The sequence below is a fragment of the Nematostella vectensis genome, chromosome 8 (genome assembly GCF_932526225.1).
Source record: "Nematostella vectensis chromosome 8, jaNemVect1.1, whole genome shotgun sequence".
NCBI lineage: Eukaryota > Metazoa > Cnidaria > Anthozoa > Actiniaria > Edwardsiidae > Nematostella > Nematostella vectensis.
In genome coordinates this window covers 13,868,907-13,893,672 of record NC_064041.1, presented here as the reverse complement: position 1 = coordinate 13,893,672, position 24,766 = coordinate 13,868,907, and the positions used below count along the sequence as shown (strand labels likewise).

The following is a 24,766-nucleotide window of genomic DNA, read 5'->3' as shown; positions in this document are numbered from 1 at the left end:
CCCCCGCGACGTCACTTCCGGTATGCAACTCTTCTCTTCTTCTTCGCAACTATTTCCGGTATTTTTTTAACTTTAAAGTAAAATATTATTAGGGACCATAGGCAGGGGTGTGTCTAGAAAAATACTCAGAGTGGGGTCCAGAATAGTAAATCACCGACAACGGTTGAGTACAAATCAGCTTCCTCGGCTCTCGCAATAGGTTAGTAGATCCATTAGAAACGTGTTCTACACAAACACAAACATAAAATTAACCGTCTTCTTTTAAAAATACCAACAAAAGATTCCACCAGAGTTGAACTTATCTCGTCACATGAGCAGGCTGGAAAAGCGCAAAAACAGCAAGACGGTTCACCGAGATTCAAGCTCCTATTTTCCGAAGCCTGTAGGCTGAACCATCCTTTCCGTATAAAAGGTAATTTAAAGCCATTTACAGGGAATACCAAAAACGTTCAATAAGGAACATTTTAACATTTTTCTAACCCATGGGATTCAAAGACTTCAAGCTTATTACTTGAGCCGTAGTGCTAATGGTTAGCGGTCTTCCGCATGAGAGCTATTCAGGCGCTTTCCTGATTGGCTGATATTTCAATCGCAAGAAACGGGCAGACCAGTTATCAAGCGGTTGATGGAGCCACAAATTCAGACCCGGGACTCGAACTCGGACTGCAGCAGAGGGAGGCCATTGTTTTATAAACCACTTGGCTAGGAATGGTATTATCATAGAATTATGATCTTTTCTCGTCCTTGATTCTTTTTTGTAAGGCTTTTTACACTTAAATAGGGACCTTAAGCACACAAAAACATCGCCGCGGACGTTGGATTTGCCCGCGCGCCGTTCTGGACGTTCAACCTACGTTTTCAACTACGTGGCTCGCCCCCCTTGAAATCTTGAAAACGTAGCTGGAACGAACGCCGAGAACGGCCAGCGCTCAAATCCAACGTCCGCGGCGTTCTACGTTTTTGCGTTGGTGATAAATGAAAAGAGAGAGGCAAAGAAGGAATGAAAAGACAGGAGGAGCCGCTTAGAGTTTGTCTGGCTACATTCTAATAAAAACATGAATTATTCTTGAATTTTATTGTTAAAATGTACTTTGCCGTTGTGATAAGAAGCGCAATTCGGGATGCTAGTCTTAGCTCACAAGCCGATGCGACTTCATCGACTATGTATCATCAATAAATGTAATAACACCCATAAATGTAAGAACAACTACCGTAAATGTAAGAACACGTCGCCCATTAATGTAATAAATAGTCAACCATAAATGTAAGAACATGTCGCCCATAAATATTATAAAACCATGTTAACCATAAATGTAATAACACGTCGCCCATAAATGTAAAAAACTCATAATTGTGACTAATGGAAACATAATTTAGACAACCAAACTTGGCAGATGTCATGTAGGTGGCAAGGGGGTGCAACGATATGGTAGCCCGGCATGACGTAACTAAAAACGGAAATCCTGTTATCTTGTTGTAGAAACATCTTAGATAACCAAACTTGTCAGATGTCATAAATGTGTCAAGGGGGGTGTAAAACGATATGGAACCTTGGCCTGACGTCAATGACGTCACTAAAAACAGAAATACTCATATCTCATTGTAGAAACATCATTAGCCACACTTGCCAGATGTCATGTAGGTGTCAGGCGGTCACCGTCGGGTAAGAAAGAAACTGTTCGGGTTTATTTAGAAATTTCACCGGGTGCCGGGGAGGCTAAATGCTCGTCGGGTAGGCCAAAAATTTCCGTCGGGTCGGGTTTCGCCGAGTCTATTACAAAGGGGTGTAAACGTGAACACATTTTAGTCTATGAGTGAATTTTGAATGTAGACTGAAAGACTCTCTGTGACGGAGAACGAGGCGGAACAATTTTATACAAATTTCCTATGTTCACTGTAGTTCTACCCCCTGGACCCCTAGAGGGTTTTAGTATTATACAGAAAACATGAACTTGGGCTCCCGAGGATACTGGTTCTCTACCCTCGCCTATAGTTTTCTCACCAGCGCTCGTTTCCGGCTGGTTCCGCTTGGGCGCGTCGCCCCCTGGGCCGCGTCGCCCTGGGCCTAAGAGTGGCTACGGCGGAATCGTACATAAACAAAACAGCAACAAGCAAATTATAGCACAAATTCTTTATTAGAGTTCCTTTGTAAGCATTAGCTATGGATTTACCGAAAGACAACAGTAGCTACAAAGACAAGGAGTACTGGAATAATCGCTTTGCTAAGGAAGATACTTTTGAATGGTGTAAAAGCTACAAGGAATTTCGCCATCTTCTTCGTGGCCATGTGCGCACATGTGATCGCGTTCTAATACTAGGCTGCGGAAATAGCGGCCTAAGTGAGGATATGTATAACGAAGGCTATACCGATATAACTAATATCGACTACTCTCCGATTGTTATTGAAAATATGAAGCGAAAATGTCACGCTATGCGGGGCATGGAATGGAAGGTTATGGATATTACCAAATTGGATTTTCCACCGAATTCGTTTGATGTTGTGATAGAGAAAGCGACTTTAGATGCTCTTTTGGTCGCCGAAAAAGACCCTTGGAATCCCTCGGTAGAAGCACTGAAAACCATGGAGTGTGTTTTATCAAAGGTAAGAAATGTTTATTACCTCTTTACTTTTTCACCCCTTCCCCCTGGGTGTCTAAAAAACGAAGACCTAAAACCCAAAACCTGTGACCCCCAAAGCTACGACCCCAAAAGCAACGACCCCCAAAATTTTGCCGTTATTATTTAGTCTACCTTGTTTCCAAAAATGGCTACACAGCGTGGAAGTTTCATGTGGAATCAGTGATCCTTATGAGATAATAAGCTTATTCAATTTTTTTTTAATTGGGAAATAGGGAACTACTTGTGTTTCCAGGTGGTCGTTTCTTAAAACGCCGATAAACTCATGAGATAATAAGCTTATTCAATTTTTTGGGTTGCCGAGTGTGTTAGCGCGTCGGCCTCTCACCGCTGTGGCCAAGGTTCGAATCCTGGCTCAAACTGGGGATTTTTCCGGGTTCCTGCCTTGGTTCGAATTTGTGTCACAAGTGAGTTGAAGTTATTCTCCCGTGTTTCCAGTCTTCTCGGATAAGGACACTAAACCGGAGGTCCCGTCTCTTCAAGCTGCACTACATTAACCTGAACCGAAGGGACGTAAAAGAACCACTGGGGACGCAATAAACCCTCTGGCAGTGACCACCCCCAGTGACAGTGCTTACAATGCTTACTAACAATACACTCAAGGGGGTACTTGAATTGGAGCCTAGCTCTGTTGTGCCTTCCGCACCAGTATAACTGGTGGAAATAGAATAAATAAATAAACTCAGAAACCGGAATGTCACCCGGTAAACATTTTTTGGTGTTTGGGTGTTTTTTCCAAAATCTTTTAAGGGATGTTTGAATAGAATTAAAATTCTATTCAGACCGGGGGGTGGGGGGGGGGCTTTTGAGGCCCCCAGCACCTTTGATCTGTAATAATCTTTGAACAAGTAGGGCTAGAGCATTGAAATTTGATGACTTTTCCTAAAATTTATCTGGGATCAGTTTGGTGTAAACAAAATTTTGATATGTGTACCCTGGTAACCATAGCAACCAAGTTTTGAGACAGGTTTAATGAAAATAAGGCAAAATGCTTGAAGTCGCTAAGATCAACTGTTAATACGACGTGCTCAACGTAAATCCATTTCATATAAACGTTTTATACCAAGTTTTGAAAAAACACAATAAAAATTTACATTCTCTATTATATATACTCTATTCTCTATTATATATTATATATTCTAGGGGGGAGGGGTGGTGTTTTTTTGTCAATTTTTTTACCTTCTCGAAATAGTGCTTGAAACGAAGATTAAATATTGTCAAAAAGCTTCAGATTTTGCCACCCAGTTTTTATTGATTAAATAAATAACTTTCATTAAATCCAAGATGGCAGATCCAAGATTAGAAGGTTAGAAAATCAAAAGCATAGCTTCAAAGTAAAGCTGTTAAAAAAGGCCGGAAAAAAGGCCAAATTGCACCTTCTCCCTAGAAACACTTTGCAAATATTGACTTTGGAGGACAACAAACTGCCTAGCGCCTATATGATTTTTCAAGAGCTTTCGAATGAGCCTATGCACGTTAAGAGCAGATCCAAGATGGCGGATGCTGATGTCACATAATTAGCTAGAATCCGCTGTTTTTTTTAAACTAACATCTAAATTTGGCAAAGTCCTTTTTATATTCCTCTATTTTAAATAAAAAGTAGAAAAAACATTTTTGGGAAAGATATTTAAGTTATTAATTTAATTAAGAGTCCAGTTGCAATCTTATGCTATATTAAAGGTACCATGCCAATCAATGACGTCACAGGTGTCGTATATTGTTGTCATAGAAACAGTGTCACTAATAATATATGTCTACTGCAAGATTATCGAACAAAGACATACAGAAATACACATCTAACAAAAACAGAAATATTGCCTGTTTCTGCTCACTTAAGTGATGTAATCATGACGTCACAAAGACATTCAAGAATATTGGTTGCTTTTTGAATACCAACTGATTATGATAACTTATTTGGATTTTGGATGTTCTATGCAAAGATTTCAAAAGGTAGGCTATTTATAGCCATATGTCCTTAAATGACGTCATATTGTGTTGCTATGGCAACACAATACACCATTTTGTTTCTCTTTGTCAGATAATGATTCTTTGAAAATTTGGTCTTAATAGCTCCAATGGTTCAAAAGTTACAGATGGGGGGCCTAAAGAGCCCCCCCCCCTCCCCCCGGTCAGAGCAAGCCTCAAAGAGCCCGGTCTGAATAGGGTTAAGGGAAAGCGCTTCATGTTCTAGTTGTGTCGAGTTGTAGAAAGTTTTCATCACAGAGAAAACCATTCCACTGCCCGGTAAAAAGTGGGCCAATCAAGGCTTACATCATTTTATCAGATTTCCTTCCAACCAATCAGTTTTCATCTCTGTCAAATGATTTGACAAAAATATAAACAGCTTTGCGAAACTATTAGAAGTTTTTCTACAAAATGAGACTTTATTTACTTGTTTTTGTCTTTCTTTCGAAAAATGTTGATGCCACAGCAATTTTTTGGGGTGCAAGTTGTCTACAGACATCGACAAAACTAGGATTTCAATAACTATTTAGCTAATCTATTCAAACTTTGGAAATTATAATTTACTTGTCGTGAACCCGTATTTGCACGCTACACAAAAGCTTTGTTTTGATAAACACTCTTCCTCGCCAGGGAGTTTGAAAACTGTTCTGGTGGCATTTTTCTAAATTACCGGTAATTGCCGGGTCTGTTAGGTTACCGGGAGAGTTTTTGGGATAATTAATCGGGCAAAGGGGCGTGTCTGAAAAATGAGTACAACTACAATTTTTAATGGGACAAATAAACGACGATTAAAAATAGTTCATTGGCACGCACATTAGAATATTTCCTCTATGAAAAGCACAACAAAATTCGCTGAATTACCTCATTAGGATCACTGATTCCATATGAAACTTTTGGGCCGTGTAGCCATTTGGGAAACAAGGTAGACTAAATAATACAAGGTAGACTAAAATGTTTGGGGGGTCGTAGCTTTAGGGGTCGTAGCTTTTGGGGTCACAGGTTTTAGGTCTTCGTTTTGTAGACACCCCCTTCCCCCTTTCTTGTGATTGTGGCAAGAAAAGAGGGGGATTTCTACAAAACGAAGACCTAAAACCTGTTACCCCACAGGCTGCCTAAGTTCATTATAAGTACAATCTATCTACTGTTTTGATGGGGATATGCAGTAGTTTTACAGTGTTTTTTATGGGTTCGTATGAGCGTCATTGATAAACTCGCTAAATTACTTAAAATCACTTCAGAGTTCCAGAAAACAGTGTGTAAAATAAAAGTAAGTATAAGTCTTAACTGAACTTGTGCTGTTGTTATTTCTCGATTTGGAAGCCAATAAGTTGGAACGAAGTGACTCCCTCTGGTAAGAGGAGGAACAAGGTAGGCTAAATAATAACAACAGTAATTCAGGGGTCGTAGATTTAGGTGTCGCAGCTTTTGAGGTCACAGGTTTTAGGTTTTAGGTCTTTGTTTTGTAGACATCCGGAAGAGAGGGGACATAACAGGTTATTGTATTGAAATTTTTTTCCTGTGTTGTAGTAGAGGCAGAATTGCCTTTAAAAGTAGAAAAACCTGTCATTGGTGAAAAAAATAATAATCAAGAATATATAAAAATTTATCTGTTTCTTCTATTGAAAGTTATTTGAATTGATTATACTAATATCACAAAATAGTGTGACGTTGATATGCCCTTTATGTATAAGGGAAGGGTCATTTTTTAACGAGGGGGAGGGCTGTTATGTTTGGGGGGAGGGCTGCGATTTTTTTAGTATCAATTTGGAGGAGGGCCTCAAATTTTGATACAGTGCTTAGGGGAGGGAACAGGTATTCTGATCAATTTCCGTGCCTCCTAAAAGTCTGGAATTTCAAACTTTTTTGGGGAGAACACAAGACCCCCTACAAAATAGAATGGTATCAGGAACGATCGCCCTAGGGTACCATCGCCCCAATCACACTGAGAACAATCGCCTCTCTCAGAGAAGGATTGCCCCACTCAGATAGAATCCATGTACTCAGTATTGTTTTGATAAAACCACAAGCGTAGAGAAGGTAGAGACCCTTTCTTCTGGGGCGATTGTACCGTAATTCAATGAAAACCATTATCTCCTAAAGTGTGGCTTCTACTTTTTAATTATCTTTTGCGGTTTTGGTTTAATCGAATTGCATCACTGAATTTGCAAATTTCAATTCATGTCAAAGTCCTGCCCATCCCTTCTTACTTTTCATATTGGTGGTATGAAAAGATATGCTTTACATTTTGTTACCGGAATATGGCCTGAATGTTACTGTCTCAAACTCAAGTTATGGTGGGACAGACAATTGTGGGTTTACTACATTCGTGGGCAACTTCTTATAACAATTGTGGATTTATTACATTTGTCGGTTTTTATTACATTTGTGGGCACTACACTAATAAAGTTAAATAATATTGTGGTGCTTCTGGAAGAACGTGCCCTACTTAGAGCATCTCACAACTAGCAAGGGGTGGGGCACTAGGGGCACCCCCCCCCCCCCAATATTTAAAAAATATATAAGGAAATTCCCGGTAAGGGCGTGGCTGTGACCCCCCAATATTATCTTAGTGTTTCTGTAATGTGCACTTCCCAAACTTACGTGGCCTGCTACGATTCTGTATCTGTACAGTCCATGTGTGCATCAGTCTTACTGTATGCTTAAAATATTCTTTTAGTCTGTTTCATCTTTCTTTACTGTAACTGCAAGTGTTCATACAAATACTCAAACGAATAAAATATAGAAAAGCCTATCCAAGACAAGAAAGATAAGGATGTGTTATGGTTTGCATGATTTTGTCATGTTTTCAAAATGTCATTGTGCACAGCCTTATACGCCATTATCAACATTGACGTTCCTCTGCATCAGTGGTTGATAAAAAAGTAAAAAGAACTTGTCCATCAGCAAGGAATTAAATATTTTTCAAAAGGGGGACGGGGGCATCCCTAAGAAGGCACCAATATTAGAAGTGAGACCCATGATTTCCAAAGGGTGGATCAATTTATTAAAAATATTCAACTGCTGACCAAGCAGTGTGAAGGAAATTCTTGCAAAATATTTAAATAAAAGCGTTTTTATACCTTTTTTGTTTTTTCCTTTAGAGTACCAATGCGTATGTATTTGAATGGTAAAATATGACTCTATCCTGATTGTTACATGCAAGATTTGAGAAAAGCTGAAAATCACAAAATGACTTTGCACAAAATAGGGTGTGACGATACTTTATAGATGATCATTGTCTTTTAGTTGAATTGTCATAGCACAAATGTTTCCAGAAATATGGAAGGAGGGTTCTTTAGCTCCCAACCCCCTTGGATCTGCTACTTAAAATATACCAAACACATAGAATGATAAATTTGTGGGATTCAGCTCCATGCATTTCCTCTAGAATCACTGATTGGTAACTACCCATAATGCTAAGGGTAAATAATAGTTTTTTTCAGGATAGACAAGATTTAGCGTTTTTTTAGGGATTGGGCTACCTTTATTCGAGGTTAAAAAAAGCAAGTTTAAGGAGACAAATGTTTAAAGAGATGAATTTGCATGAATTTCCTTTCGGGGTAATGGCAAACATATTGAGGATAACAGAATTTTAGGGACCTTTTGTGGACCCTCAATGCTTACATTCAAGTGCTTGAAGTTTTGGTCAAAAAAGCACTTAATGGCCTCTCTGAATTGGTTCAGTTAAAAAAATTAGATGTTTTTTTCTAACATGAATATTTTCCATTGTTTTAGGTTTCAGAGATTCTAGAACCTGGAGGCCACTTCATGTCTATCACATTCTCCCAGCCCAATTTCCGTCTCCCTTTCTTGGCAAGATCTTGTTACAATTGGTCTATTTCTGTACAGACATATGGAGAGAGTTTTCACTTCTTTTTCTTCCTAATGGAGAAAGGAAAGCAACTCAGTGAAAAACATAAAGAAGTAGAAACTGTATTTGACAATCGATTAAATGGAAGTAACAGACTAGGTCAGAGTAGTTTTGGGTTTTGTGTTGAGGAAGATACAGAAGATTTTCTGTTTAACATATGCTTAGAAAATGATGATAATGCTGAGATTTGATAATGTACTTTTTTATTTATGATTTAAGGCTAGAAGTAAACCCTATTATAGGTGAGACAGGAGCAAATCCTTGTAAAAAGTACTTTGTTCTGTGTGTGGCTACAAGTTTTTGGTGTTTGCTTCTGTCTCCCTCTAAAATTGGCTGCAAAGGTGGCACCTGTAACCTTCTCAACACTCACCCAAAGTAGGCCTTATTTAAGAATCATCCTCACACACAATATTTTCAAACATTTAATAAAAGGAAATTATCGTTAGGGGCTTGGCTGTGCCCCAGATATTTTCTTAATATTTCTGTATCATGGCATATTGGCCTTTCAACTGCACGCGCGGTTCTCCGACATGAGCAGATTTAGGTTAAAAATTATTTAAGATGGTTAATTATTCGTTTTACTTGTTGTTGAGATTCTCGAGATATAACGGGTGATAATTTGGGAGGGCAGCTTCAAAATAACACGTTCAACATTCAACATCACATATGCGCTGTATGTTGACATGGAAACTTCAAACAAAGAATGTTGTCGCGTGCAATGTTTTTGTTTTTTTTTTTCATGCGACCGCGTGTGACTGGAGAATAGTCTTGTATGCGAATCACTAGAATATCTACCGCCCAACTCAAGCGATTGGCATTGCGCACGGTGTTGCGCAAGCCTGGCTCAACAAGGAATTTCTCGAAACTTTGTTTTAGATTTAACCCTATTCAGACTGGGAAAATTTCCCTCCGGGAAAATTGCTATAACTTCTGAACCATAGAAGCTAAGAGGCAAAAACTTGGTGACTATTTCTGAAATCTATCTGCGGACGTTTTGATGCCATTTACATGTCGAGGAGACGCTCCATGTTACCATGGAGCACATAGGTTTCCCAAAAACTAAAAAGTAGTGGATTTTTTATATTTTGGTCCTGTTTTTTTATATTTAAATGCCTCTTTTGACTTTATAAGTTTGTTTAGGTGACAAGTCTCACAACAGGATAGAATTTTTTTACCTCGGATATTTGGGGGGAAGGGGTGGATAACTTTCGCTCTCTCAAAGCTGTTGTTAAAAATGTCACTAGATTTACTAGACGACACTTTAAAAGCTAGCATTATACATTTATCATTACTATGAGCAGTAATACATGCATGCAAAAATCATAAGAATCCAAGATGGCGGAAATTCTTCCAAAAAATTGATTATAAACTTTGTTCTGCCCTTTTTGCATTGTAAAGCCGTTAAAAGGTTGATAGGGCGTGACGATTATTTGCATGCTGGTGATCATTGTCTGTAAGTTTGATTGTCATAGACTAAGCGGTTCATGAAATACGGAGGGGGGCCTTTTAGCTCCCCACCCTCCCAGTCACAGACAGCTCAAAATAGCCCAGTCTGAAAAGGGTTAAGACTCATCCACTTTTAGGTCAGAATATTTTTGAGAGTTAATATTTTTTTAGGCTTATTTCAATCCCATATGTTTACTGTAAACCACGACACACAACGAAACGTAAACCACTATAATTTATTCAAACACACAGTGAGCATTTCTAACAGATAATTCTTATGTTAAAACCATTGGGGAAACCACAGGGAGCCCAAATTCTATAAAAATATTTGCCTTTATAAATTCAAAGCAGCAGTGTCAACCCACTTTTGGTACTTTTCCTGTATATTCACCGTCAAAGTAATCTTATCACAAAACCTTCCCTGAATCTGATGTTTTCTTGGGCATTTTTTTCTAAAAAAGCTATGGATATCATACCTATCCATGAGTCCAGTCATGTCCAAGTAAAAAAAAAATCTATTTTCTAGGTTAAAGATATTCACTTGCTAGAAATGGCATATATGTGATCCAATCCACTGGTGTATGTCACAGCACAAGTCTAAAAAGGTCTAGTTATTTTGATTAAAATCTAGGGGTGGTTGATTAACACATTGACACCTGGCTTTTTTTTAGCTGAATTTACAAAAAACAGACTGAAAACAGATACCCCCCCCCCCTATTCTTAGTTTTATACAGCCCGTCAAAGTCAAACACACCTGCACCTAGTTAGCGGTATCCAAGCTTTCCAACAGTGCTTTGCGGTCCCCACTTTTAATCCCTCGTCGTTGTGCTGAAGCCAGCACAAGTTGATGGTCTGTATGACCTGGAATTGATTAGTTTGGCTTCGGGGTGAAAGGACCATCTGACTTTGGGGAGAGGAGTGTTGACTGGCCCTCCCTCGTGAATTTTCCCCTGGATCTCCCAGAATGCTTTGCAATACGTAAAGATATTTTCGTGGTTGTACAATCCTTCAACGAATGGACATTGTGATTTTTGAGGCCAAGGAAATGTACCTGGAGGATCAGAATAAAGGTATCTATTTGTGTCTTGAGTTGTGTTTGCTGATCTCTCTCCCTTGTGTGGTATTTTGAGCGATTTATTGAGAGGGGTGATTCTGCTTTTCTCTCCTTGTTCGATTTGAGATTTGTCAAAGAACCTGTGCTATTATTTGGCTTAAGAGTAGATGCCAACACCTTGGTTGGATGCATATCTGCAAGACCATTTACCCCTTAGACTGATGCCTGAGTATCTTCATCTTGTTGTGTTTATTTTGAATTTATGAATTTTTTGGGTTGTGGGTACTTCCCAAAGCCGGTACAGGCCGGTTGAGGGGTCAATGTGTTAATCTGAAAAAACTTCAAGCTAATTCAAGATAAATAGTTTATCTTATAATTCAGCTGAAAATATTAAGGAAAAACATCGTTCTGGGTATTAATTTTCGCTTTAAAGTGTTTCTGAAGCGAAAATCGTGTTGCGTTTATATTCTTACGATGTCTGATTACAACAAATAGTTAGTAAAGAGTCATATAAAACTCTTCGGGAGGCAACAGGAGCGAATTTGGATCGAAAGGAGCAGTGCATTCCCTTGGAGCTGAACGGGTGAGAGTCGTTTGCACGATGCAGGGAGAAATGAGTGGATTATAAAATGATCTGTTGGATCTACCTTCAGAGAGGATAATCACGGCTTCCAGGGCAGTTTTTCAGAAGTCTAGAACTTGTGGTGAGTTTATTTTTCTGTACTCGAGCTGTGATCTGGATGCGAGTAAATAATACGATAATACGCTCGCCGAAGCTGCACATCATAAATTTACCTTCTATTTTGTATTTCACAAAATGAATGCAATTTATTCAACTAGCAAAACATAATTGTAAAACCTAATCCATTTAGTTTCGAAAAAGTCAAAATGGGGACTCACAAAATTAATATATATTAATTAACTTAACTTATATAATAAAAGTATTTTACACCGTTTGTAATAAAAAAACAATGCACTGTATCCAAGTAGCAAAACGTTATTGTGAAACCTAATCCATTTAGTTCAGGTCTAATGGGGATTCTGTTGACTTGACTTGGATATTTTTTTAGCATCCATAATTTCTTTTCTAAAAATACTTATCAGAGTTATCATGTTGGCTTTTAAAATGTTCTTTTTTTAGATAATGACTCTCTTTTGCCGTTTTGCAGATGCTGGGCTTCTGTTGATGTGCACTTAAGGGCCCATGAGAAAGTGTATTAACAAACATTCTCTAGTTTTGTAAGAATCATTGAGAGGCACATTAATGCTACAGGGTCTGTACTCGATTTCAATTCAACATCAGCTTAGTTTATGTAAGGGACTCATCTTCATTAATTTTCATCAAATAATACAGTAAATACAGAGCAAAGAGACACTGGCCAAATATACAAGCTTTAGTGATATCGCTCTCATTTCATCATCATAATCTTATGGCCTCAGCCGAGAGGGTTCAAGATGACCCCGAGGTCTTTTATTGCACTTGGCATGTCCATTACAAACTCACCATGATTGTGCATTGCATAAAATTAAAGGTTTACTCACTCATTTCAAATTTCAGTTGCTCAGAAAACTTAGATTGGCTGTACAGCATACATACCCCATTTCTTTAGCATAGTCTTGTGCAAAATTTTCTTGATTGAGAATATCCACAAGTTTATTGATTCCAATATTTATTCACCATTTGGCAGTTTGGGAAGCAGTGACTCCAATTTATAAAAGGCTGCTTGTTTGATACAAAGTCACAAATGTGGCCATGAATAGTCACTAACTTTTGAGTGTCTAGCCAGTGTATGTGCTTTAGTCTGTTATGCAATAAGCTTTTATTTTCAAGCTGATAACAGTCAATTCAGGCTTTATTTCATTTAAATTTAAATTTTGTGACTGAAAAGTTCTTTCTTTGATCCTCGACGTCTGCATTTTGTCTTTGATTAGCCAGAAATACTATTATTTTTTAATTGGATCACTGTTTTCATTTCTTCCTTGTTTTTTTTGCCATTGCTGATGACTCTACCATTGCTGATGACTCTATTTTAAACTTATCCCTTGGTTGCACTTCGTTAGCTTCTAACTTCAATCTTGTGAAGGGGGGCAATGGCAAAAATGGTTTTATTAAAAAACATTCTACTGCTAATAGTATAGATACAGGAGAAGAAATTATTTGCATACTGTACTATGAAAAGTTGAGGGCGAGGGTCAACATGATGGATTATAGTCTTTTTCACCTTTCATATGACAGCAAGCTTAGCCATGGTGGACTAGCAAGGTAAGTCTAGGTAACTCTATAGCCTTCTTTCTCCATCTAAGGTGGACCTTGGGGTGGACCGCTGTGGTCCCCTAATCTCTGAGATTTTGTATGAAAACATAAAAAAGGACATTGGATCTCCTTTCCATGAAATCGTCATACTAGCCACCCTAGAAACACTTGATCCCCCTATTTGTAGCCCTAAGTGGAAAAACAAACTTCTTTGTGTAGTCACCTGGGTAGATGCACATCCCCTTCTAACTCTGAAGGTGAAATATAATAAAAACAGTTTGATTTAGCAGCAGGGCTATAGCTTAGAACAAGGGGGAGGAAACTTTTCCCCCCTGTTTAGCCAAATGGACATACATGAAAAAATGTGTGCCCCCCCCAAAACACCACAAAATAGTAGGAATCAATGATGCTTCATGACTGAAATTATCATCCAAATCCTAGGAAATTTGAACTCAGTTTGAGTTGATATAGTTCGAGTTACCAGGGCTCCTATCAAATAAAAACAATGGAACTGCACGTTTTAATAGGATGGCTGTATTGATATTTTAGATCATTTATGGTAGAAAATAAGGGTCTATTTGGTATCATCAGATTGCATGGTTTTCTGTCAGTGAATACACAAAAAAAGTCCTCTCTTTTGTACCCTACATAAATTTAACCCCAGAATAACAAAAGAACAAACAACAATTTGTATTAATACTCTGCTTCTGGCAGGATATGGAATAAAATCACTCCTAGGAATATTTAACCTCCTCGCTTCTAATTTCACAATGATTACGCTGGGCTTCATCATTTCAATCAAATCATGAATTTTTCGCCCCATCAGCATGTTTTGCCATTCTAATGGCCCCAGAACATTTCGAGGGGATTATTATTTTGGTTTGTTCGATTCCCACCTTGTCTAAACCTGATCGTGTAGGTTCCACTCTACAGCGGATTATGTCAATCGACCAAAACACTGTAAACGACCCTTCAGCTCATATTTCTATAATTATCCATAATATCTTTAGCTAGAATTGATAGTCATGTTAAGACCCTCTACTAGAGATAATTCATAAAGCTCAATTGAATACGAATTATAAGAACAACAACAAGTAAATGGCTTGAGAACGATGACGCGACTCCAACGAGCGCACGTGTAAGCGATCAAAACCGAACAAAACGAGACAAATACCTTGCCATTTTCTCGACGACTTTGCCTTCTTGATAGACTTATTTCTCTCTAAAACCCTTTCACAGTTCGAACCCCATATTGCTCTTAGATTCGCTATCGATTTTTCTGTGCTACAAGAATGTCAACTTTGCGTAACTCGTTGGCCCCGACGTAGCAGCCTGTTCAAATTGGTTAAGGTTCGAAAGGTGCAAAATTCTGATTCCTCGACGATTTTCACACCAGATAAGTCAATTTGCACCGTCTCATTTTAGGGGTGGAAGGAATATTGACAATTTAATTGTTAGGCCGTAATTTTTGCAGCTTTTGTGGCCTCGGAAATCCGCAAAGTAAACTTCTACTGGCTTGTGTTGTGGCCATGACCGTTGCCTTCCTTTCGCGCGCTTTTTCTCTTCCCGCTGAGCAAGCACCGTGTGACGTCACAAGCCCTTCAAAATGTCGCACTTGATAGGACAAAAACACCAACTTCACGCAATATTTTTTTCCAATGGGTTTATGTGGATCGAAAAAGCTTTGAAATGTTGTTTCTTTGATATTTGAGGTTTAAAAAAAATGATACAAAAAGGCTATGTTTCCTTTCGCTTCAGAAACACTTTAAACTTAATTCCCGGAATGTTGAACTCCCGTAGGGGGGGACTGGGGGTTTTCAGTGAAATGAGTAGGGGGCGCGAATCGCCGCTCCGGGCCTCCCAGCCCCGTCTTAGGCTTGGGAGGCGCGAATCCCCCCTCCGAGCCCCCATCCCCATTCCAGGCTGGGGGCTTTCGGTGACACGTTTCGCGTAGACTAACAGTTGCTGGTTATTGATCTACGTCGGGACCACTTCGCGTAGATGGGTAAATCTACGCAAAACACATTCCACGTAGATGGGTAATTAGCGATGGTTAGTCTATGTCGGGGACGCCAGCGCCTTGTGCTAGGGCCGTGAAAACGAGGAGGGCCGCCAACCTACGGAGCGCGAAACAACCGTTTTTCGGCCGTAAATTTCAAAGCCGCTGGCGTGGCGTTTAAACCTGAGTTTTACTCGAACACCTCGCTCCCGAAGTCCTCGCGAATTTCTCGCAGCCTCTTTTCATCTTTTCGCGTGTCTCCAGGGAGGGCCCTTTCCTGCTTTTCTTCTCACGCGGTGCGAGGCCGTGTCGAGCTGATAGCGGCCTTGAGCGCGTAGTATCTCTCTTGTTCCTGAAGTATCAGCCGAAACTCTTCGTCTGAGATATGCCCGTCCTGCAGAGCCTTAGAGACCAGCTCGCTGATCGAGTTTTTCTTACTCTCCGCTAAAACCATCGTGTGTTCGTGTTTAGCCACCTTGCTCGTAAGACCCCTAGAGACTACCCCCGCGCCCACGACACCGACCAGCCCAGCGACCCCTGCCAGCGGACCGCCGATCAGAACCCCTATCCCACTCAAAGAGACCCCCACCCCGGCGCTGGAAAGCGCCCCTGCAGCGATGCCGGATGCTACAGACACAGCATGGGTAAAGGCAAAGGCGCGCTTATACTTCTTCCGCACCTGTCGATGATGCGTTATTTCGTTGTCTAGAACCGCCTGAGTGTCACATATTTTCTGGAGTCGGAAGCTTTGCACGTCGCCGCCGATGCTTGCCGGAGCGGTAGGCGTCGTGTGCGTTTGCGGGCAAATTGGGGGGCAGACGCTGGGAAGCGAGGGGTATATGGCACCGCTGCTAACGTCGCTGTTTGCCATGCATGTTATGTCAGACCTAGGTTAGCTCTAATACGAGGCGAACAGGCTTGCCCTTAAAGTCCACCCGTCTACCGCGGTCATCCCTGATCCATATTTGGATACTCGAGACAAACTCAGAGGAAGATGCTGCGACACAAACGGGGATGTCGGGCCCATAGACGACTTTCTCGTGCGGCCTCCCGCGGGTTTCTAGGAAGTCGAGAACGTTTGAATGCTCGTCTAAGGCAAGGCACTGCGTGCGGTCTTCGATATCGCAGAAGATGTAGAGGGCCTCTATTTTCGGCAAGGTCACCTTAAGTGGGGCCCCCCCAAAGGAAGTGCGAGGCCCCGCCCCCCCCCCCCCCCCCCCCCCAACTGGTCGTCTTTAGCCTCTAGGCCAAATAGTGCGCAAAGCTCGGGGTTCAGGAACGCAACGCCTTTGGACATGAGCGCGATCTTCCCGGTGGGAGGGGTCCAGCTTCGCGGTCAGAATCTTGCTTTCAGCGCGGTTGATCGTTTCCACGATGGATTCGGCCGTGTGGTGCCCGGCTGGTAGAGTAGCGATGGGCGGTAGGGAGGATATGGTCGTTATCTAATGCTCCCGCTCGAGATTATACCAGCTGTTAAACAGCGAGCACTGCTGGAGCGCCACAAAGCGTGGGCGCCTTATCGGCTGCTCGAAGAAGAGCGTCAGTTCGCCTTCGGTGAACGCAGCATGTAGGACCACCATTGTGTTGAACATAGCCCGCCTTCGTGTAGGGCTGAGCATGCATTGGGAAGGCTGGCGGATGCTGAACGAGGAGGCGATTCCCCGACGGGAGGAGGAGGAGACGAAGAAGGCGGCAGTTGCGACGGGAGCCTCTATAGCCGAACATATCAAAGACGCTATAGCCGAACAAGTCAAACGCGCAAAACCCGGTTTCCCTAGGTCTCTAACCCTCGCGCAAAAGTTGCTCTACGCCGTGCCCGCGACCCCCGTGGAGAGCACGGCCTCAGACATCACCCTACTACTCACGCAGCTAGAGATACACGTGGCTGAGGACAAATCATTCACGACTAGGGTCCGAGTCATATTCAAAGAGACAGTAGTCACGCACAAGTCCACCAAAAAGTCTCGCCGGTGGCCTGCCTGGCGGCAGCCCGTTCACGCAAAAAGGTAACCCCAAAAAGAAGGCCGCTTTCGAGCGTCTATGTATAGAGTTCGGTTTGCCGCGTAAGCCGGACTTCCGATGGAAAGGCGGGCGGAATCACGGGCTAGGCGATGTGTTTGTGTTCTACCCGGGGGAGGGGTATCGCAACGTGCACGTGATCCGTGGCTACGACACGGCGGCGGACGAGTACCCGAGCCACCTCAATCTGTTTAGCGACGGAGGTGGGACGTACAATAGTGGAAAGCAGGTGGGTTACATACGCAACGACGACCACGGGGGCGTGCAATATAGCTGGTTTGCGCCTCCCAAAGGTGAGGGGCTGACAAAAGCAGGGCTAGGAAGACTCGATCGCTCGGTCGAGGCGTTCGTCTACACAGTGCTTGGCGCGCAGGTAAACGTCCGTTCCTCTATCGCGGGGGCCGGTGGGCCGGCCATTGAGGCGCAGGCGGAGTTCACGAAGCTGCTTGAAGACGCGATCATAGAAAACGACATCGCTCAAAGCGTGCAAAGGTACCAGTTAGCCGTGCAGGAGGCCAAGGTGAGACTGAGCCTTGCGGTCGCACCAGGAGTGTGGCTGATGCCGAGCGATCTGGTGATAAACACGCAAAGCGTCGTGGGCTACAACAATAAGCTGCAGAAAGCCACAGACTCCATGACGCTCGGCGCAAACGCGATCAACACCGAGACAAAGCCAGTCGGTGCTCATAACATGGCCGGTGGGCATCCTAGGGTGCAACACGCGACTGACCCTGGGATCGACCGCTTGCCGTCCCGGCGGCGAAGCGAGGCTTCCGCCCCTGCGAAAGTGAACGCAGAGGGCATGCACGCAGTGCAGTGCACGCAGTTGTCGGCACTCGCGGTGGCCGCGGCGTATTACTTGTTCCGATGACTGCTTTGCATTCGATGAACCAAGAACGCGGCTACGGCTAGAATGAGCAGCCACGCATTTTCGCCAAGGAATTTCACCGCTTCGCGATGCTGCCTACTAGCCCAGGGCGAAGCTCGCCTAGCTTTTTCCCGATGTCCTTAAGCCCGTTACCGACCCCTCTGGCCACGGAGGAGAGCGACTTGCCGAGCGACGTCACAATGGCCGCGATCGTCGTCGCCACGGCCAACCCGATAGCGGTGACGGTAAAGCTGTACTTTTTGAAGATGGCTTTGATGTGCTCTCTTAGCGGCTTTTGGTTCTCGAGCTCTCGGTTTTCGCGTTCTAGTTCGTCGATCTCGGACAGCCTCTCCTCGCTGCGCTCACGGGCCTCTTGGCGGCGACTCTCTGACGTGTTAGGGTCGTCGATGGTCTCCCTGTCTGCGGCTACCACCCCTTGCAGCTCTTGGACTCGTTCCGTGTTTTCCTGGATGACCGCGTCTATCTCTGCCACGGACCCCATCGCCAGCTTGAAGCCTTTCAGCTTTGCAACGTCCTGTCGAACGCTCCCGTCCTCATTGAACAGCTGTCTTGGTTCAGTCCAACCCCCTTTGCCGAGATTACGAACCCGTATTAGCGTCTTCACCCTCTGGTCTGACTGGAACCGTATCAGATTCTCGTTAAGGTCTGGGTATTTCTCCCTGAGGGACTGGAGACCGAGTCTTGTCGCTGCACCCTCTGTGGTGAACGAGGTTTCAGCGGTCGTTTGCGTTGCGCTTCGCGTAGCCATGCTATGCGCAGCATGCATACGCGATGACGTGCTCGTCATTGGGATCGACTCCCCATCGTCGGGGTCAAATGGGGTAAGGGGCGCCGTCTCGTCGTCCCCCGCTCCGCGATCGGCGGACGCACCCGGCAAGGTATCGTCAATGTCAACGTCAACATCACCCATGATGCGTGCGCATAACTCGTGCTATGTTATATTAGATTTATGTCTAACAGTCCGCACCATAGCCACGCGGCTTCGTACTTTATGTATACATACGTATACGATATATAGTATACGTAATATACGTAATACGTAATGTCAGTCAGCGATAAACTTGACCCCCAACGAACACCCAGAACTCCTCTGGGGTTGAAAGCCGAGAGAACTGTTCACCGGGTCACTCTCAACCCGTCGACGGCCTCCCCAGGCGAGACGCTATATGTGGCGGTCCCAAAGCTATCGGAAGGCGTCACGCTCGTGCCTGGCTCCTTGAGGGTCGGTCTCGATCTCTCCATCTCAGGCCATGCAAATAATACCGTCGTGAACAACGTCGGCCGAAATCTCGTGAGCCGCCTGAAAATCACGTTTGCAGGAGAAACGCTCCAGGACACCAACCGCTACGACGTCTTCAAGACGTATGAGGAGCTTTACCTTTCCAAGGTCGAGAGACCTGGAGCAGGGCATACAGTCAGAAAACATGCGCAAGCTTCGCTCCAAGGCTGGCGATAAAGCGACTAGTGACGCCAAGGAGAACGCTCTAAACGCCGCCCACGGGTCGAGGTACACCATCCCGCTAGACCATTCTCTGCTGACGGACCACGGCGTACTGTACCCAAGGGCGTTCTCCGAGGCGCTGCTCTTCGAGATCACGTTCGCAACGGTTGACCAGGTAGTAGTCGGAAGCGATGCTACCAAATTATCCTACGGCATCAAAAATCTAGAGCTGGAATACGAAAGCCTGAGGGACGACAACCTCGCCCGGTCTGCAGCCGCCGCCTACCAAAATGGCACAACGTTCTTCTACGAGCAAGTGAACCTTCACAAGACCTTCGTGATTAGTAAAGGGACGGACAGCATAATCAACGAGAGTGTCAACCTGCCGCGAAGGTCTATAAGTGGCCTGTTGCTCCTCTTTGTGGAGCCATACACGGCAGGGGCTCGCGACTCTGAGAAGTTCGTGTACCCCGACATCAAGAGCGTTCGCGTTACAATCGACGGCGTGCCAAACAGGGTCTTCAGCCAGGGGCTGCGCCCCACGCTCAAACATTGGCCCAGGCTCCCCATTTTGCTCAGGTAGAGGGCGAAGCTCGTATCTCACGTAGACGAGGTACTCTCGCCCTTTCTCCCAAATGCCCGCATCGATGCCTTCCAGGGCGCCGACTGCGATTTGGTCCCCTCTTTTGACTAACGACCCACCAATCTTGTGCTCCGAGCGCCCTTCCTCCTCCGTGATCGGCGCCAATGGCTCTGCGGGGGCCTTACCAACGACCGTGAAGAGTCCGTAACGCCGGTCGGGGTCTACCATCTCGAGCACCAGCGGCAGCACTGCGTTTGCCCTCAGAGACTCTCGCTCGTGCGAGACCCACCACACCGAGCCGTCGTCATTAATATCAGGCCCCCACATAACCGGCTTTAGAGCAATGACACCTGCTCCACCAAGATCTCGTATCTCCTGGTAAACACCGGCGCTTATGTCTTGGCCCCGTATAGTGGCATCCACGCTTGGGAACCGAAGATGGTCGCCGCCGACGAAAAGAGAATAGTACCCCTCGGGGTCTAAGCCCTCTGGGCCCTCTTGCCGCCGTTCCAGCAGCAATGGGTCGAACTCGCGCCAGACTTCCTCTGGCCGCGAGCTCGCCGGCACGAGCGGCTTAAGCAGCTTGTGTTTGACATCGTCGGGGATGTCCTCGTCCAGGATGTTCTGGACCAGCCCTGCCAGTACGGCGGGCGCCTCTTTGCCACGCATGCTATTGAGAACCTCCTCTATGTAAGCGTCCATGTTTGGGCACACCTTGTGCCACCCAGTCTCTAACTGCCCGTACCACAACCGGCGGGACGAGTGTTTGGGTACGCCTTGTGCCACCCAGTCTCTAATTGCCCGTATCACAGCCGGCGGGACGAGTGTTTGGGTATGCCTGTGCCACCCAGTCTCTAACCGCCCGTATCGCGGGCTGCGATGTCAGACAGGACGAGTGCGAACCATCCCCGAGCGCGCCTCTCGACGCCACGCATCCTCTGCCCTTCACGATTCGCTCCGCAGGGGCGGCACAACCGCGTCTCCGACTGAGTCCCTATGCCGCAGATCCTGCACGGCACGGGGAGGGGGCTGCCCTTACGGAGCCTTTGGAGGTGCACCTTGCAGTAGGTGTCCATGCACCTCTGGCCGCACGTGTTTGCGTGGCCGACCTTTAGCCACCCGCAATAATCTTTTCCGCATTTCATCCTTCGAACGCTCGGTATACCACAGGACAGACGGATGTCTAATTGCAAGTCCTTGGGAGTTCGAACTGCATTATTGGAAAAATATAGCCATGATACTTCATAACAGCTTTATTCATTAGAGTGCGTGTCAAAAGGTTCTTAAAACCTTATGTCATGAAGTACCTTATGTCATGAAGTACCAAGCTCAATTATCCAAGATGGCGGCTCGACTCAAACACGAAATCAGATCTGAAATGCTTGGCTGGAAACTTTCAGTAACAACCGTCCGCTATCAGAGCTCGACACGGCCTCGCACCGCGTGAGAAAAAAAGCAGGAAAGGGCCCTCCCTTGAGACACGCGAAAAGATGAAAAAGAGGCTGCGAGAAATTCGCGAGGACTTCGGGAGCGAGGTGTTCGAGTAAAACTCAGGTTTATACGGCTTTGAAATTTACGGCCGAAAAACGGTTGTTCCGCGCTCCGTAGGTTGGCGGCCCTCCTCGTTTTCACGGCCCTAGCACAAGGCGCTGGCGTCCCCGACATAGACTAACCATCGCTAATTACCCATCTACGCGGAGTGTGTCTTGCGTAGATTTACCCATCTACGCGAAGTGGTCCCGACGTAGATCAATAACCAGCAACTGTTAGTCTACGCGAAACGTGTTACCGAAAGCCCCCAGCCTGGAATGTGGCTGGGGGGTCGGAGGGGGGATTGGCGCCTCCCAAGCCTAAGACGGGGCTGGGAGGCCCGGAGGGGCGATTCGCGCCCCCCACTCATTTCACTGAAACCCCCCAGTCCCCCCCGTAAGTTACCGGGATTTTTTTTCCGGGCCCGAAAATAGTGGGCGTTTTGAGAAACACCCGTAAAGTTTATCGGGGGCTTACCGGGTGACTTTTCGGGTTTCCGGGTTTATTGGGACTTTTGAGAAACGACCCCCAGGATAACAGAGCCGGGCTAACAATTTGTCTATCGCACTCGGCGACGCTACAAAAGAATAGACAACTCAAAGAGCCAGACATACAATACACTATGAAATGGCGGACTCTGTCTGATTCTCTGTCTGATTCTCTGTCTAACATTTCAGCCACTTTTCTCCAAACGATGACGTGAAGAGTGTCACGTTTTCGCGCTGTAAATCAGTCTTACATGTCTTCCTTACGGTAGAAAAAAGGTTCTAGACTTATCTTTACTTTTGGGGGAACATAAAAACATATTTCGTCACTTAGCGATTCGGTTGTTAGGCGCGCGTTCGATCATCCGAGAACTTCACACTTTTAGGCGGGAAAATCGAATGGAGGGAAAGCAATTCACGTGCGCGCGAATTTTTTTTAGCGACGGTTTGCGTTTCCAATATATATAATCTTATATATAATCGGAAAACTGACGGGTCACGTTTTTTTTAGCCAAAGAATAGCCACCTCGTTGCCGTCTACAAAACTACGTATCGATTTCCCGATATTTGAAAAATTAAAGAAGTTATTCAAATCAGAGTAGAAAAATAAAAATCAAATTTGTGGGAAAATTTTCTTTACCAAAACGCATACGTGTGACGTCATCACATGCACACATCACATCAAAATTTAGATGTTCATAAACAATGTTGCCATGCCTAAATTAATTCCATTTTACAAATGTTTTGCGGATTTATAGCATCTCAAAGTTTTCCTAACAACGGCCCTCAGGGATATGTCCCATCACCCTTAATCTTTTGTTTAGTGTTGAGCGCTATGCATGATCATTTTTTACCCATTCTCCTTGCCATATCCGTCGTCGTTGCTTTCCTACTGAGCTCTTTACGAGTACTTGTTTCGCCTTGTTTCTCCGCCATCGTTGCGTCCTTTACTCAGCCCTTTACGAGTGCTTGTTTTGCCTTGTTTCTGCCGTCGTCGTTGCCTCCCTACTCAGCCCTTTACGAGTACTTGTTTTGCCTTGTTTCTCCGTCGTCGTTGCGTCCCTACTCAGCCCTTTACGAGTGCTTGTTTTGCCTTGTTTCTGCCGTCGTCGTTGCCTCCCTACTCAGCCCTTTACGAGTACTTGTTTTGCCTTGTTTCTCCGTCGTCGTTGCGTCCCTACTCAGCCCTTTACGAGTACTTGTTTTGCCTTGTTTCTCCGTCGTCGTTGCGTTCCTACTCAGCCCTTTACGAGTACTTGTTTTGCCTTGTTTCTCCGTCGTCGTTGCCTCCCTACTCAGCCCTTTACGAGTACTTGTTTTGCCTTGTTTCTCCGTCATCGTTGCGTCCCTACTCAGCCCTTTACGAGTGCTTGTTTTGCCTTGTTTCTCCATCGTCATTGCCTCCCTACTCAGCCCTTTACGAGTGCTTGTTTTGCCTTGTTTCTCCGTCGCCGTTGCGTCCCTACTCAGCCCTTTACGAGTACTTGTTTTGCCTTGTTTCTCCGTCGTCGTTGCGTCTCTACTCAGCCCTTTACGAGTACTTGTTTTGCCTTGTTTCTCCGTCGTCGTTGCGTCTCTACTCAGCCCTTTACGAGTACTTGTTTTGCCTTGTTTCTGCCGTCGTCGTTGCGTCTGTACTCAGCCCTTTGCGAGTACTTGTTTTGCCTTGTTTCTCCGTCGTCGTTGCGTCTCTACTCAGCCCTTTACGAGTACTTGTTTTGCCTTGTTTCTCCGTCGTCGTTGCGTTCCTACTCAGCCCTTTACGAGTACTTGTTTTGCCTTGTTTCTGCCGTCGTCGTTGCGTCCCTACTCAGCCCTTTACGAGTACTTGTTTTGCCTTGTTTCTCCGTCGTCGTTGCCTCCCTACTCAGCCCTTTACGAGTACTTGTTTTGCCTTGTTTCTCCGTCGTCGTTGCTTCCCTACTCAGCCCTTTACGAGTACTTGTTTTGCCTTGTTTCTCCGTCGTCGTTGCGTCCCTACTCAGCCCTTTACGAGTGCTTGTTTTGCCTTGTTTCTCCGTCGTCGTTGCCTCCCTACTCAGCCCTTTACGAGTACTTGTTTTGCCTTGTTTCTCCTTCGTCGTTGCGTCTCTACTCAGCCCTTTACGAGTACTTGTTTTGCCTTGTTTCTCCGTCGTCGTTGCGTCTCTACTCAGCCCTTTACGAGTACTTGTTTTGCCTTGTTTCTCCGTCGTCGTTGCTTTCCTACTGAGCTCTTTACGAGTGCTTGTTTTGCCTTGTTTCTCGCAGGATTCATGGACACGTCGCCCCAGCGTACGAGACTGGCTCCACTCGCCAATTCAAGCTCGGCCAAACAGACACGATCAGGAGCGCATCTATCGCCACGCACGAGTTTGTCAGGGCGATGACAAGTCAACACGCCTCGGTAAATGACAATCAAACCGCCTTGACCAATAAATTTTCTTGAAGGTTGCAGTCGGATGGTTTTCGGCGCGAACTCAAAAGCGTCTTCTGACCAATGAATAATGTTGAAGCGTAGTTAAACCTAGTTTGTGCTGTGCTCTGAATAAATATCGATCGGTCCCTTGGAGTCGTGACCCCCCCCCCCCCCCCCCCCGTGCCTGACTTCGCT

General features: G+C 44.7%; 1 protein-coding gene and 2 long non-coding RNA genes across 4 annotated transcripts; 2 read left to right on the top strand and 1 right to left on the bottom strand.

Annotated features, from left to right (window-relative positions):
• Nucleotides 1–1,622: 1,622 nt before the first annotated feature.
• Nucleotides 1,623–24,582, top strand: LOC5516183 (EEF1A lysine methyltransferase 4). Of its 2 annotated transcripts, none has more exons than XM_048731641.1 (2): nucleotides 1,623–2,602; nucleotides 24,424–24,582. In XM_048731641.1, the coding sequence occupies exons 1-2, from the start codon at nucleotides 2,162–2,164 to the stop codon at nucleotides 24,565–24,567; spliced, it is 585 nt and encodes a 194-aa protein (XP_048587598.1). In that variant the 5' UTR covers nucleotides 1,623–2,161; the 3' UTR covers nucleotides 24,568–24,582. The 2 variants fall into 2 exon arrangements, with proteins under 2 accessions (XP_048587598.1, XP_032241963.2); XM_032386072.2 differs by lacking the exon at nucleotides 24,424–24,582 and adding an exon at nucleotides 8,338–9,192 and having other exon boundaries at nucleotides 1,633–2,602.
• Nucleotides 8,057–14,988, bottom strand: LOC116620301. Its single transcript, XR_004297115.2, has 2 exons — nucleotides 14,402–14,988; nucleotides 8,057–8,484 (listed from the first exon to the last, which is right to left on the bottom strand). It is a non-coding gene; the product is annotated as an uncharacterized LOC116620301 (long non-coding RNA).
• Nucleotides 11,203–13,970, top strand: LOC116620300. The gene is made up of 2 exons (XR_004297114.2): nucleotides 11,203–11,677; nucleotides 12,143–13,970. It is a non-coding gene; the product is annotated as an uncharacterized LOC116620300 (long non-coding RNA).
• Nucleotides 24,583–24,766: the final 184 nt, after the last annotated feature.

Bases quoted from the DNA above. Each gene is read 5' to 3' on its own strand.
- LOC5516183 (XM_032386072.2), top strand. From the start codon at position 2,162: ATGGATTTACCGAAAGACAACAGTAGCTACAAAGACAAGGAGTACTGG. The intron at 2,603-8,337 runs GTAAGAAATGTT...CCATTGTTTTAG, and splicing joins TGGAGTGTGTTTTATCAAAG to GTTTCAGAGATTCTAGAACC.